The following is a 13,687-nucleotide window of genomic DNA, read 5'->3' as shown; positions in this document are numbered from 1 at the left end:
TCTAGCACATCGATACCGCCCGACAGGACTCCAAGGCCTAGAGCGTGTACCTGAATTGCGGATTCTGTAGCATTCAAGAATCATCGATCAGCACTCTCATTTGATAACCACAACGCGAGGAAAGAAAAAGAGGGAAATGATGCAATCCGCATTTCAAGGGTTGGGAAGAAGGGGAGGTAGGTGCCGGAATAGTAAGCGTTGCACAGTGGTGCGTACCTTCTTGTCCGTCAAATCGTCCTCGTAAGCGTGCTCGAACGCCTCCATTGTGCCCGCCTGGTCGCGCTTCTTATTCTCCCAGACACAGATGAATCGATACACGATGGACAGGGCGGCGGCGACTGCCGAGGTGATGACGACGGCGATAAAGCCCGGTGCGTAGACGGGGGCGTCCTCAGGTTTGAAGAGGAGGGGACCGACGAAGTTGCCTAGGGTTCCAGAGTTAGAATATGGTGTGCCGTCTCACGTAGTGTGACATAGGGGGATGCCCGGCGCGCCATGGGCATCGCATCGCACTGAGACAAGGCAAAGAAAGGAACATACCTAGACAATAGCCCACAAAAATGCCCGAACTTGCCAAACTCCTCTTCGTATACCCGGCCGTGTTGGCGATCTGCATGCCCATCAACACCGCATAGCCGCCTCCGAAGCTCGCCAGGATGTACGCCCCAAACAGCAACCCGCCCGTGGCATCTCTCGGCAACAACCAGAGCAGGAGACTGGCCAAGATCGTGCCCATCTCGCAAATCGTAACCAGGTAAGCTCGCATTCCGGGAAACTTGTACGCAATATAAGGCGCCACCCATTCTATTGTCCCGATGATCGCACCCGCCGGCATGACCAGCAGTAACGAATTCAACGTGTTGAACCCGAAACTGGCAATGATGATTGGGGTGAAGGTCGAGACGGGTCCATTTGCAATCATAATGAGGAATGCCATTGCGAAGACGATCCAGAACTTCACGTCGAGCAGGAGTTCCCAGAGCTGTTCCTTTTTGAAATGTGTGTTGCGCACGCCGGCGTTGTTGATCCGCAAGCGAGCCACGGCAATATATCGTTCCCGTTCGTTGAAGCCCCGTGCGCGGATAGGGTCAGGAGGCATGAAGAAGAGGATGACAACAGACCAAATTATGGTGAGAGCTCCAGCGACCAAGTACATATAGCGCCAGGGAGAGAGAGAGCCGTGAATGTGACCAAGGCCGTAGTTGATCAGTGGTGAGACAATCGAGACGTAGCCGGTGCAGCAATACCAGGCTCTTCAGGTTGATCATCTATTAGTAACTGGACAAGTGAAATGTATTAGACGGGTTTGACTTACCCCATCCGCAATGCCTGCTCATTCTTCTTGTAAAACTGTCCAACGACCAACATGAACATGGGACTGATTCCGGACTCCAAAAAGCCCAAGAAAAATCGCTGGGCGTAGAGGCTCTGCCAGTTGTGGCAAGCAGCAGTGCACATCAAACATATCCCCCAGACGCAGACGATACCAGAAGCAACTCGCTCAATGGGGAAACGCTGGGCCATGACGATGGCCGGATATGCACCGACGATGAAGCCCAGATAGAAGATTGCTGCAGAGAACGAGTAGCGGTTGCCGACTTCGAGCTCGAGATCGGTTCGGAGCCCAAAAAGTGCCTATGAACGTCATGATGAGTACAAAAAGATCGAGTCAAGGACGAGTTCAGTCGAGCCACGTACCGCTTGCGAGAGCATGGCCTTGTCATAATACTGCAGCCCGTACGTGGCGCAGAGGATCGGAAGCAACCGTCGATCGATCTTCCTCTGGACTTTCTTTTCTTCCTTCTCGTCCCACGTTTGCTCGCCAGTATAAGCAACAAGGACTTTCATGGCCTCATCGTTGTGAACAGTGTCGACTGTGATGGTCTTTTTGAGCTCCGTCACGTCATCGTCTGGGTTCTTGGGCGTGGCATCAGCCTGTATGGCTTCTGGTTTCTCCAAATCCGACATGTTGCCTCAAAAATCTAGCGAGATGGCAATAAGATTGATACGTGAGGCGTGAAAACTCTTAGAGATGGGGACGATCAAGGAGAGAAAACACCCCAGGAAGAGAAGAGCCCGATGGTGAAAGACAAGACACCAAGACCCGGGACCAGCCCGACCAGACATTTAAAGGCTTCGTTCTGGATACCGTTCGGCAATCCATGTCTTCGGTTATCTGCCTTGTTCGCCAAGTATCAACAACTGCTGTATTCCGAGGATATCGACTCAAACTTGGGTGCTATGCGGGGGGGACACTGCTGGATTTTGGGGAAGTGAAGTGTTGGCAATGCAGGTCAAGAAGAAGCCAAGGCTGGGCTCTATCCATCTTTGTCGATCAACAACTGGGCAATTGGTTGCTTGCGTGCGGGATTCCAGTCCGATGACATCGCTTAGGGAAGGACTCCTTGGCCTGAAGCCCCACGTTTCAACTTGGCCCGTGGCAAGGCCCGCGCGCGTGGACCTGGGGAAAGTGCGGGGGAATGGTCGACGGTCTGTGAAATCGTGAGGAATTGGGCTGCGGCAAAATGCAGATGTGATAAGGTTACTTGATGATTTGCGTAGAGCAAGCAATGGAGGTGGTTAGGAAACTTTCGGCGATTGCATTGATTGGGAGATTGAAGGGGTGCCCAGAGCAAAAGTACCTCGTATTCGTGTTCTCCCGCGATGACATACAACCGAGAGAGCCACCCTACCTTGTTGGGCATATAACCTCGGAAATGCAGACAAACCTCGTGTGGAGACTGTGGGTTAGGGGGCATCGCTGCTGTGCTGTGCCCCGGGGACCTTACCGACCTGTTCAACTTTGTCTCGTATGGTGACTGTTTCCAAAGCCAATAGGCCTCTTTTTCCCAAATTGGGACCAGCGATGGAAGGGCAAGGAAGTAGGTGCATCGTCGAGAGCCGGTGAGACCACGTCCCTGTCTATCCTAGGCAATTGCCCGGCTTGCTGTCTTCCGGGAGAGCTCGGAGAAAGAGGCTGCAGCGGCTGATCGGGATGGTGTCCATGGTCAGTCCGAGATTGAAGGATCCACTGAGTGGAAGAGACACAGGCGCTCTGGAGACACGGTAGAATTCCAACCCAAGGTTGAAGTCTCGTTAGGATTGGAGTAATGTCGACCAGTCTTGGGCAATCTGTAAGTAGCCAAGGCGATATCAACCAAAAGCCAGAGAGATATACCCGTGGAAGGAGTTCTTAGCTTTAAGTATTAGACTCTGGTCAAGCTGGGAAGTCGGAAACAAGTTGTCTTGATTGTTAATAACCTTGGAATCTTGGATTTTTGATTAGAAGTATCCAACGTCTCGTACCTCGGAAGGCAGAACAGTTCATGGGAAAAGGCTTGGCGAGGGGTCACGACGAGGCTGCAACCCCTAATGACACTTCGAAGTGGCAGCTTATTCCTCCTTTAACCAGTCATCGATCAAAGCATCGATCCTCTCTAATGCTCTCTCCACGCCTTCTTGCTCTTGTTTTCCGGTTGCTGCTGTCGCCAGTATCCTCCCTTCCCCGATATCTATCTTCGATCTCTCCAATTCTGGTTTCATTGGCTCAAACGAAGGTGTAGAGTGTGGTTGTGGATCATTAAATATCGCAGAGAGTGATCCTGGCTTGCGGATGTATCTTACCGTATTCAGACGTTCATCCTGGGATGTTGTCACTATGGGATTGGATCCCTTTGCCACGCGTTCCTTTCGGAAACGAACTTGGGAAGCGCTCTCGCTGGGCGTGATGGAACAATTACTCTCTGCCGGAGACCAAGTCTTTGGGTGCGGGTTTGCAAAAACAGCGGAAATGGCGCCGGGGGATCTTCTCACATAGATTGGGGTCGAAGAAGTTGTGCGGTTTTCTTTGATGTATTCGATAGTGTAATGGGTTGTCACTTGGGATGGGGTCCGTGTACTCGAATTTGCAAACAAGGCAGAAATGGCACCTGGGGATCGTTTTATAGAAGCGGGACTTACCGTGTGATGGGTTTTCTGACAGGGAAATGCACCTTCGCTGTCGGAAGATAGACCACTTCGTGTGCTTTCTTGCACCCTGCATGGTGCGTTGGCATCGCCGTACCTTGCGCAAGAGTCATCACTGCATGCGTACCTCGCCACTGGCTCAATCGGCCAATTCCCTTCCTCCAATTGCGCAATGACTGTTTTCACTGCCTGTTGGACGCGGTTATATGTCCGATCGCTCTTGGTTGTCGATGTGCCGTTCGCAGATTGATATTTTGCTCGACAGGGCTGAGACGACTTCAGATGCCTCTTCAGAGACACAACAAGTTCTTCGTAGGAGTAGCTTCGCACCTCTCGGCTGGCGACGAAGCCCAGTTTCCGCACCTGTAGATACTGCAACGCATCTGCGAGGACAATATGCATGGTTAGCTCTTCTGGGTACTGGAACTCATCTTCTTCAAGGTGAATGTTCGTGTTTGATAGGATTTCTCCTTCTTCAAGGTCCATCACTTCATTGTCCCTCGATTTAGCGTCAAAGATTGCTTCATGGTCGATCGCCCTGAACAACTCGAGTAGAAGGTGTGAGAGGGCAAGACGTTGCTCGAAGGGTGGTTCAATCTGTGTCGAACTTGAGGCTGATGAAGCCATGGTGGATGTTGGTAGGGAGATTTGACTTGTCTGTTTATGTATTTCTGGGGATGTATTATGCTAGGCCGAGTGTGGACTAATGTGTCTGATAGGACTCTCCTCTGAATGGTACGAGGTTCATGCACCCGCAGCAGCTCACCTCCCTCATATATAAGACGACAGAATCTCTTTTACCTTCAGACAAAGCATGGGCCTAACTCTTTATGCTGTGCGCAATGCTGAAAGGTTGAAGATTCGACCTTAGTAATTGAACAAAGATTGGAGATCTATTCAGAGCATTTGAGACAAAGGAGACTGAAAAGGACTCCGCGTTGGCTTCTTGCAGCAGCTCCCTACTTTGCTGGTCCTCGAGAAAAGCGCCAAACAAGTAACTGAGAACAAAAGATCCACTCCGATAACAGAGTTAATCCTCGGCCACAAGCAGATTTTTCGAAAAGGAGGTAGAGGATTATGAGTTTCCGAAGAGAATCTGAACGCGCGAATTGTGGGCAAACAAATGAATTGTAAACACGTTCGATCATCGGTTCGATCGGCTCAGAGCAGAAAGACTTGAAAAACTCTTCTCATTTCCACAATCAACTAAACGGTGAGCCATGTCCGTACTATAGCCCTGAGTGACTTTCCCCAATGTTGCTGCTCAGATCTCCACCAGCTGCTGTGAACAAGTTGTCTATACCTCGGTTGAAGTGTTTCTGATGCGATAGGGGCTTGATTGGTTTCCAGGCAGTGCACGGACGTAGCTACACCTAAAGTGTTTGAATCGAAATGGAGCCTGGTTTAAGCTTCTATTGAACCGACAATCGCGAGTCTCTAGTTTCTATGTGCCGCGGTATTGTTACAACCCTTTACATAATCCTGCGCATGCTAGTTGGCAAACTCGGCGTCGACCTCTTCATAATAATCGAAAAAGCCTTTGTATAGTTGCACTCCGAGACCGGGGTCGAGCGACCCTGTGGTTGCTCGGATAGAATGCATTGATAACTGCGGGATGCCGCAGTCGATTGCGCGACACCCTAATTTTGAGCTTCAAGCGCCCTATAGTTAGCATCCATCACTCTAGATCTGGCTTTGGAGGAACATACCTAGTCATAGGTCCAATAGTGCCACCGCTCCGACTGTCATTTCGAATTTGAAACACTTGCAATGTGCTACCACATTTCTCAGCAATTCGTGACAACAAGGCAGAGGAGGCGCTGTCGGTTGTCATGTGTCCGTTAGGATCCGCGGAGACGGCCACTCCGATATTCAGGCGCGGCGAGTGATTCTCCAAGTACGCGTAGAGGAAGTTGGGATTGACAGCATGGATCACATCGGAAGAGACGAGAAATGAGTTTGCCAGGGTCTGATTGATCAGGTTGGGACCACAGTAGTCGTTCAAGGCCTCGCAGATCCTCGAGATGACGCTGGGCATGAAGTTGGATCGTGCACCTTGCCTTAAATAGCTTCCGACTTCTTCATCGTCGAAGCACCCAACCATTTTAATGATACCGGGGGAAGCGTCGTCGGGGGAGGCGAGAAGCCCTTCGATAGCAGCAAAGCAGCAGAGCTTATCGTCGATTCTGCCTGCAAAGATGAACTCCTTATCCAAGCCGCCAAGCTGGGCGGGCTGGATATCGAAAAGCTCCAGTTCCCAGTTGACGATAGAAGTATACTCTTTGACACCCAATCGTCCTGCAATCGCTCGCACCAGACGCTCTGGTTGCTTTGCGACAAAAGTTCCGGCAGGTAGCTTCAGTGATGGCAGCTCCTTTCCCGAAATGTCCGAATTGTCAAGTCCGATGATCGGGACCATGTTGGTCTCAAGGTTAAACGGACCCATGGCAGCTGCTCCAAAATGGGGTGCAAGTGTTGGTATCCTTGCAATGGGCCAGTCCAGTTTGACAAGCTTCTCTTCTATTATCCCATCGTCGTTCTTCACAAGAACCTTGCCGCCGATACCCAAATCTCTATCCCACCAGGTCATGTTCAATCCCCCGGCGTAGGGTGCGACACCGAGCTGGACGTACCCAGCTTTTGTCAGCAGCTTTGGAACTGGCTTGACCTTTGCAGTGAGAGCATCGATATGACCGGCGACTATCCCAACGCCATTTCCAGGCTTGTAGTCTTTCCCGACAGCAAAGGCAATGAATGCACTGCCATTCCGCTTTGTATAGTATTTCCCGCCGGGCTGAATCTTCCACTGCTCACGTTCTGATAGATACACATAGCCGGCCCTGTCTAATTTCTTTGTGAAGTGGTCCACGGCGTGAAAGATGGTCGGGTTCTGGGTCATAAAGTCCAGGTACGGCTGGGTATATCTCTCAGGAAAGAATTTCTCTATTTGGGGACTAGGAGGTATCGAGGAGGATGGGTAGGCAGTATGCTGGACTATTCGGTCATAGCCCCTTGATACGTGGAGAGGCATGTCTTCGTGAATGGACGAGAAGAAACCCGAGGAGGTTTTGCGGACCATGGTGAGATGTGGCTTAGGAGGAGGAAGGGTGGATGAGACTGAGGCAGCTTGCAGGGTTATTTGGCGGAAGCAACTGATATGTGGACAGTTTTGGAAAATGCGGCGAAGTTGCGATCAACAGGTACAGATGGTGTCATATGTACCGAGCACTCGGTGCAGCCATGCATTCACCGCAGGGCGCCACCAGCTGCACGGCAACCTTATCGCAGACACCCCTGCGCAGATAAGGTTGGGGTGCATGACGGAGGGAGCTTGGACGCACGAGGCTCACAGCGCCAGTAAGCCACCTGCCTCACCAGCCTCTCCCCGCATCCTGCCACACCCCGAGGACTGGTACATGTACACACAACGCTCGTGATCTTCCCAGGGGACCGGTGCCGACAAATAGGCGTCGCGACCACCCACACTGCCTAGAGGCCGTCTCCTATGCTGCCGGGGGCGGCTTCACCATTGCGCTACCAAGGCCTGAAGACCCGTATTCTCTCGCCCATGCCAGCTGGGCCTAGGTCATTGAGAATCTGCATAAGTTGCCGGGACTTTGGCTCTTCTCCACCCCCCCCAATTCTTCAACCACCTCACCTCCCACCAAGTCTTGATATAGCTGGCCGGAGAAGAACCTAGCACCCACCATTTCTCTTCTTTCTGTAACCTACTGGGCATACAACGCTGCCTCATCCTTCCAATTCTCACTTCGGCCAACAATCTATATCAATCTGTAACACTTGACGAACATGTCAGAAGAGGGAGCCTAGACTAACACCAACCGCCCAGCCAAATGTGCTGCAAAAAACTGTCTATAGAACATGAGTCGGCCACCGCGGAGCAAAGGATGCAAACAATGCGTCCAGCGTCATATCAAGGTGAGCTCTCGTCGCTCTCGTCGCTCTTCCCCAACCATTTGCAGCGACTCCTCCTCATTCAAGCAGAGAGGCAAAGAGGAGCAGTCTGACTTTCAGAGCCATTGCAGTGCGACGGAAGACCGCCGTCCTGTCAAGAATGCTCTCGACTCGGCTTGTCATGTTCGGGCCCTATTCAGGGAACTATATTCCTGGACATGACTGAAAAAATCACACAAGGGAGAAAGAAGAAACACAAAGTATCAAAGCAGCCCGCTTCCCCAAAAGACGCCACCAACTCCCTCGTGTCTCCGGCGACGATCGTGGACTTCCATGGTGAAACACCAGACACAAACCCATCTTCTGCGGAGGAGAATGAACGATCTATCGAGGATGGTCAACTCTGGGAGGACAATGCTGAACAGGACAGTGCCGATGTCTGGAATACTACTCCTGGAAACGATTCGTCCCCTTCCTGTAGCACGCCCGAAGAGAATGTCTGGCAGCACATCCCCGGCTGCCCTATAACCGAACAAATGTGCTCGAACAACGTATTCGAGCACTATTTCGTCGGTCAATTTGTCCATTCTGTTTCCACAGCACGCTTCGCCACATATCCGGATTGTCCGCAGTCTTGGCTCTTAGAGCTGCCCAACTTCCTATCCATGGAGCTCGTGCCATCAGTGAAATATTCCATTCGGGCCGCTGCCCTCGTCTATTTTGCGGTTGCATATGGCCACAAACAAGCCGAAATGGACGCCATGCGCTGGTATTCGGCAGGCCTAGAGTGCCACCGGACGACCCTCCAGCACTCTCACACAAAAGCATGTGTCGAAATTGGTTCGGACGGGAACTTTTCGAATATTCTTCCATCCGACTTGGCAATCTGCGTGCCATTGCTATTTCAATACTTTGAAACAATGAGAGAAACTACTGCGGATGTACTGTCAGCGCATTATAACGCAGCCGCCGAGATGATCTGTAGGAGAGGACCATTTGAGTGCCGCACTGGAATCGGTCATAGAATATTTCGGTCACTGCGCCATTACGAAGTAAGATCTTGCCTTACATGTTCTGTCTTTGTCGAGTTGTCAAAGTGGACGTCTAACCCTAGAGGCACAGGCATTTCACTCCCTCTGGCAGAATCAGCCCTCCAGGTTCGATTCATTAGATTGGACCACTATTCCCTTCACGCATCACCCCAAGATATCGCCAGATTTTCTCATTGACATCCTCCTCTCCTTCTGTCGTGTACTGCAGCTGCCACCAGGGAAGCAGAGCCAAACACTACGAGATTGCATTCACAACATATCCGGTCTGGGTGCTGACACCAAGTGCCAGATCGAAAAGGACGTCTTAGTGCTCATGTCTAGACTACAGGACTGGAGGTGGCATTTTGAACAAGCGAACGATGTCACCTCGAAATTGCCTGACAGCCCCAATATCATCCCCGTGGTGTCATCTAGACACGAGCGACTCCAAGAACTCTCCTTGACAATAACCTCAAAGCCGGAAATTTACGACGACACTTTCACCTCATATTGCATCGCTATATACGGCGCTGCTAAGATCATTCTCCATTCTATCCTCTTGGTCATCGCGGCATCAAATGCAACTCCGATGGGTCTTGACCCAATATCTCCCATTCCCCGTCACCGATCGGCGATCATCTCTTATTCGGATTCCGTTCTCCAGGTCGCAATGTACCAAAGGCTGGCCAGTCCCTTCTGTGGTGACTCTGTACGTACACTCTCGGCCGTCAAGGTCGTCGTGGCCCTGGCAGCCGATGACCAACAGCGGCTCCAAGCTCGAAATCTGCTTTCCAACTGGAACTTCGGCACCACCGCCCGACATCAGACTCCTCTTCCAGCTCTACCTGAGACATAATCACATCAATGGCCGTGGACAAAGACAGGACAATCGGGACAAGGCCCACTGGCTAATGCCTTGAATGTGTTTGGAGTTTCATGCCAACTCTGTCAAAAGATCCAAACGATTTGCTTTGGAACGGTCGCTGTGGTTCTGCCGGTGGTTGTCTTTTAAACAGCATCTGCTCAAGGTGTTGTATGAACAGTTACCGTCAACGCACAGTTTTCTGGCGAACAGCCAGCAGCCTCTTACCCGCGACAACAAAAAACAGGCTGAAGGTATAACACTGACGTTTGACTCATGGACACCATTGCGCATAAATTGGCAGCAACCCAGGGTTCATACTTGCGGAGCGGTAAGACAAGACCTCGGACCTCCTGTCAGTCTCCTTGGAGTCCTGTCTCGACCTGAGACCCAGTGCGAGCAAGTATCTGATGGGGAGGTCTAGGGATATTGGTCTCGTGAATTGATCTAGGAAGTTCATTGGGACACAATTCAATGTATCAATAAGTTGTGCGCCTGATCTGAGCACATCTCCTTCCGCCGCAGTCCACAAACGATTGGCATCCGGAGAAAGTTGTGCCGAGGAGACAACTGACAGTCTAGCCCATCAGCACAAGCGAGAGTGCATGATTGCTCCATCGAGGCTTTAATTTGTGGGTCGCGATAATTCCTAGAAGCGGTTAGGCCGGAAAGGCGTTGAGATTCTGATGGACGAGACCCTCCCATCTGAGGACAACCAGGGATTCGTGAAGTCTAGGCCTCGCCTCCGGAACTTATTGATCCCAACAAGTTCCGCCGAGAAAGAAAGTGCAGAAGGACACAGGATTCTTTTGTCACTGCCCGGCCACCGGTGTCGCGAACGGCACATTTCACACCTCTTTCGGGCATGGAGTGTACTGGGTGTGTTCGAACTGCAGTTTTCAGGCCTGGGTTGCCCCAGAGTAACCTAACAGTACCTACAATAGACCACATGATAATGTAATACCTCAAGGAATTGCTGTTTTTAGCGAGGAAAATAGAGATGCAGGCCACGTCCCCAGGATGCCAGGATGCCACGCCTCGCGTGTGTCTCGCTGCGGAGATAGCACATATCCCCTTTGCCATATGGAGGGGCCCCATGTCTCGGGGGCATGTTGCATGTCGTTCCCCGCCCAGAGAATGATCCTTGTAACCCTACAAGCCATGGTGTGGGCTTCTAGAATCGCAATGGGGGTTTTCGCGTCGGCTTCCACTTAGGGATAGCCACGACGAGACATCTTATTTGCGGCTGCTGAGCCAGTAAAAAGGACGGCCACCACGATGGGTACCTATGTATTAATGGTGGGCAGGATCAAGCTTAGAGGCTGCGAGTTATGTCGAGAGGAGACAAATGTGTGTATTATTTTCTGTCAGCCTATTTACTACGGCGTTATGGGTTTTTTCCCCTTCTCTACCTTGACATTTGGGGGTTCAAGAGACGTCGATACGCAGCCAACACTGACGAAAAGACCGCATTCCTGTTGGCTCTGTGGGAGGAATAGATAGCATGGTTGATGGTGCGTGATGTCCCCGGCCCTTACTCCTCGGCGTGGCGCAGGAACCTTGGTGATAGAGTCCCTCCCAGCTCTTCAGCCTGGGACTTCCCATTCGAATCGTAGTAGGGCTTGCCGCCGATGACGGCGACGCGGCGCCCCTTGCGCGCGGCGGGCCAGTAGTCCCAGATGGCCTGGTGCTGGACGGCGCGGTTGTCCCAGATGGCGACCGAGTGGGCGTCCCAGTGCAGGCGGATCTGGAACTCGGGCGACTTCTCGATGTGCTGCGCCAGGAGGCGCAGGATGTGCTCCGACTCGAGCGGCGAGTGGCCGTCGAGATGGACCGAGCAGGGCTCGTTGGTGAACAGCATCTGCCACCCGGTCACCGGGTGCGTGCGGATCACCGGGTGGGAGCACGCCGTGTTGCGCCCCTGCTCCAGGTTGCCCCGGTACTTCCGGGTGCCGCGGCGGGTGACGGCGGTCTTGCCCTCCAGGAACTGCTTCATCGGAGGCGAGAGCTTGTCGTACGCGGCGTACATGTTGGCGTACAAGGTGTCGCCGCCGCTGGGGGGCACCGTTTCCATGTAGAGAATCGAGTACGCCGGCGGGTAGGGCTCCTCGCACATGTCCGAGTGCCAGGCCTCGCCGGGCGCGAACTTGGAGTCCTTGTCGGCGGCGATGGGGAGCAAGGCGGGATGAAGGCCCTTGGAAAATGGGTGGTTGGTTTCCTGCAGGTCGCCGAGACGTGCCGCAAATGCAAGGTGCTCGTCCAGGCTGAAATTCTGGTCGCGGAAGACGACCACGCCCCGAGTGGAAATAAAGGCGGCGAGGTCCTCGACTTGATCGTCGGTGAGGTCCTTCAGCTGGACGTCGCGAAGTTCGGTTCCGAGGTTGGGACTCAAGTCCTTGCGGGCCGCTTTCTCCAGCAGGCGAGAGAATTTGGGATCGGCCTTGAGCCCAACAATGCGAGGCTCTCCAACGAGTTCTTTATAACCAGCTGCCAACTCAATGACCTTGGACTGCACGATGGTAGAAGTAGTGGAGGACGACATGGCGTTCTGTTCTTGAATATGTGCTTCTAGTACAGGAGATAGAAGACGGTTGGATATGTGTGCTGTTACTGTTGTTTTCGAGGCTGTTGGCGATCAACAGGTCCAGTCCAAGTGCCTGGGGTTTTATATTTTCAAGAAATTGCTGGTCGTGATAATTACCGTAGTTGGTGGCGTATGAGCCCGGATGTATATGACCATCTTGCATATGCAGGCAGAGATGGATGCGGAACAATATGTCTGATCTCGACGGACTTAAGAGCTTTGGATCTTAAAGCTCGGGGCTATAAAGGTTCAATCGAGACGTGGTCCGCAGGGATGCTGGACCGAAGTCACCTGGAGTTGCGCAAACTCCAGCATATGGCGTCGGTCTATTGATGGTCTCGGATGCAGGGGTGCAGGAAGAAAAGGGAAGGATGATGTTGGACAAGACATTTCGGGGTCCCGCGGGAATTTCCCGAAACAGCATAGTATGCAATCCTGGCTCCACACGGACTTTCCGTCCCCAGTCTGTCAGTAAACCTGTGTTGATTGACGCCTCCAAACACGTCCGACTCCGTCGTTAGGACACTGGAAAGGGACGCCGAGATTGATCAACTGTTCAGTGTTGATTTGACGTCAGGGGGTCATCTGAATACGGACTAGTATCGAGAGTCGCACTGTGGCCGGCTTTTCGCTAGAGACAAAGTTGACGAAAATGCTCGTCGTCACGCTCAATCTGCTTGATCAACTTTCCAACTTTCCAAATGAGAGCTGGGAGACGACATTCAACATATTTTGTACTGCACTGATTCCATAGAAACGTGTGGTGGTGAGTATGAGACCGTCTAACGCTAGGCTTCAGAGGTTGCATGGTAGAACGTAGAAGACAATCCTTTATCCTCGGGTACGCTGCGACGTCCACTCTAACGTATGCCACAACGACCTTTGGGCTGTCGCTCAAATGGAAAGACAATCAAGTCAGTCATTCCATCTCTGATCCTGCTCAGCGCAGTCTGTCTGTCGCCTAGACATATGCTTCTAGAACGTATCTGATGACGTACGAAGCCATGCTCCCCCTTTCTCCGCACAGCCGAAAATCCATTTCTACAGCACCGTGCTAAAAGGGGCTGTTGGAAATGAATTCCTCATACAACGGACATTGCATCTTCCGAGAGTGATTCTGCCGTCAGCGGGTAGGGCTGATTGTTTATGCAAAGTCTATTCATGACCGGATTCTTTTGATTTCCTCAACCCTCGAGCCCTCAGTTGGGCCCCGTACACCCACAACACTGCTGGGCCCGCAAGCCCCAGGACCAGCGACAGCACGGCCAACAGGGTGTTACCCCACCCGTAGCCCAGCTGGGCGTACATGATGGGCCCAAAAATGGGGAA

The 13,687-nt window shown here is 52.2% G+C and overlaps 2 protein-coding genes across 2 annotated transcripts; both read right to left on the bottom strand.

Annotated features, from left to right (window-relative positions):
• Positions 1-37: 37 nt before the first annotated feature.
• PV07_05275 (uncharacterized protein) lies at positions 38-1,968 on the bottom strand (the record flags this gene model as incomplete). Its single annotated transcript, XM_016392158.1, has 5 exons — positions 38-64; positions 217-425; positions 541-1,253; positions 1,316-1,635; positions 1,699-1,968. The coding sequence occupies 5 exons, from the start codon at positions 1,966-1,968 to the stop codon at positions 38-40; spliced, it is 1,539 nt and encodes a 512-aa protein (XP_016249677.1).
• A 3,187-nt stretch (positions 1,969-5,155) lies between these two features.
• PV07_05274 (uncharacterized protein) lies at positions 5,156-7,158 on the bottom strand. The gene is made up of 2 exons (XM_016392157.1): positions 5,676-7,158; positions 5,156-5,617 (listed from the first exon to the last, which is right to left on the bottom strand). The coding sequence occupies exons 1-2, from the start codon at positions 7,043-7,045 to the stop codon at positions 5,458-5,460; spliced, it is 1,530 nt and encodes a 509-aa protein (XP_016249676.1). The 5' UTR covers positions 7,046-7,158; the 3' UTR covers positions 5,156-5,457.
• Between the last annotated feature and the right edge of the window lie 6,529 nt (positions 7,159-13,687).

This window comes from Cladophialophora immunda (genome assembly GCF_000835495.1).
Source record: "Cladophialophora immunda strain CBS 83496 unplaced genomic scaffold supercont1.3, whole genome shotgun sequence".
Lineage (NCBI taxonomy): Eukaryota > Fungi > Ascomycota > Eurotiomycetes > Chaetothyriales > Herpotrichiellaceae > Cladophialophora > Cladophialophora immunda.
Note: the sequence above shows the minus strand (reverse complement) of the source record. Positions and strands in the feature narration are given on the sequence as shown.

Coding starts and splice junctions, on each gene's coding strand:
- PV07_05274 (XM_016392157.1), bottom strand. CDS start 7,045: ATGGTCCGCAAAACCTCCTCGGGTTTCTTCTCGTCCATTCACGAAGAC. Junction 5,618..5,675: donor ACTATTGGACCTATGACTAG/GTATGTTCCTCC, acceptor GGGCGCTTGAAG/CTCAAAATTAGGGTGTCGCG.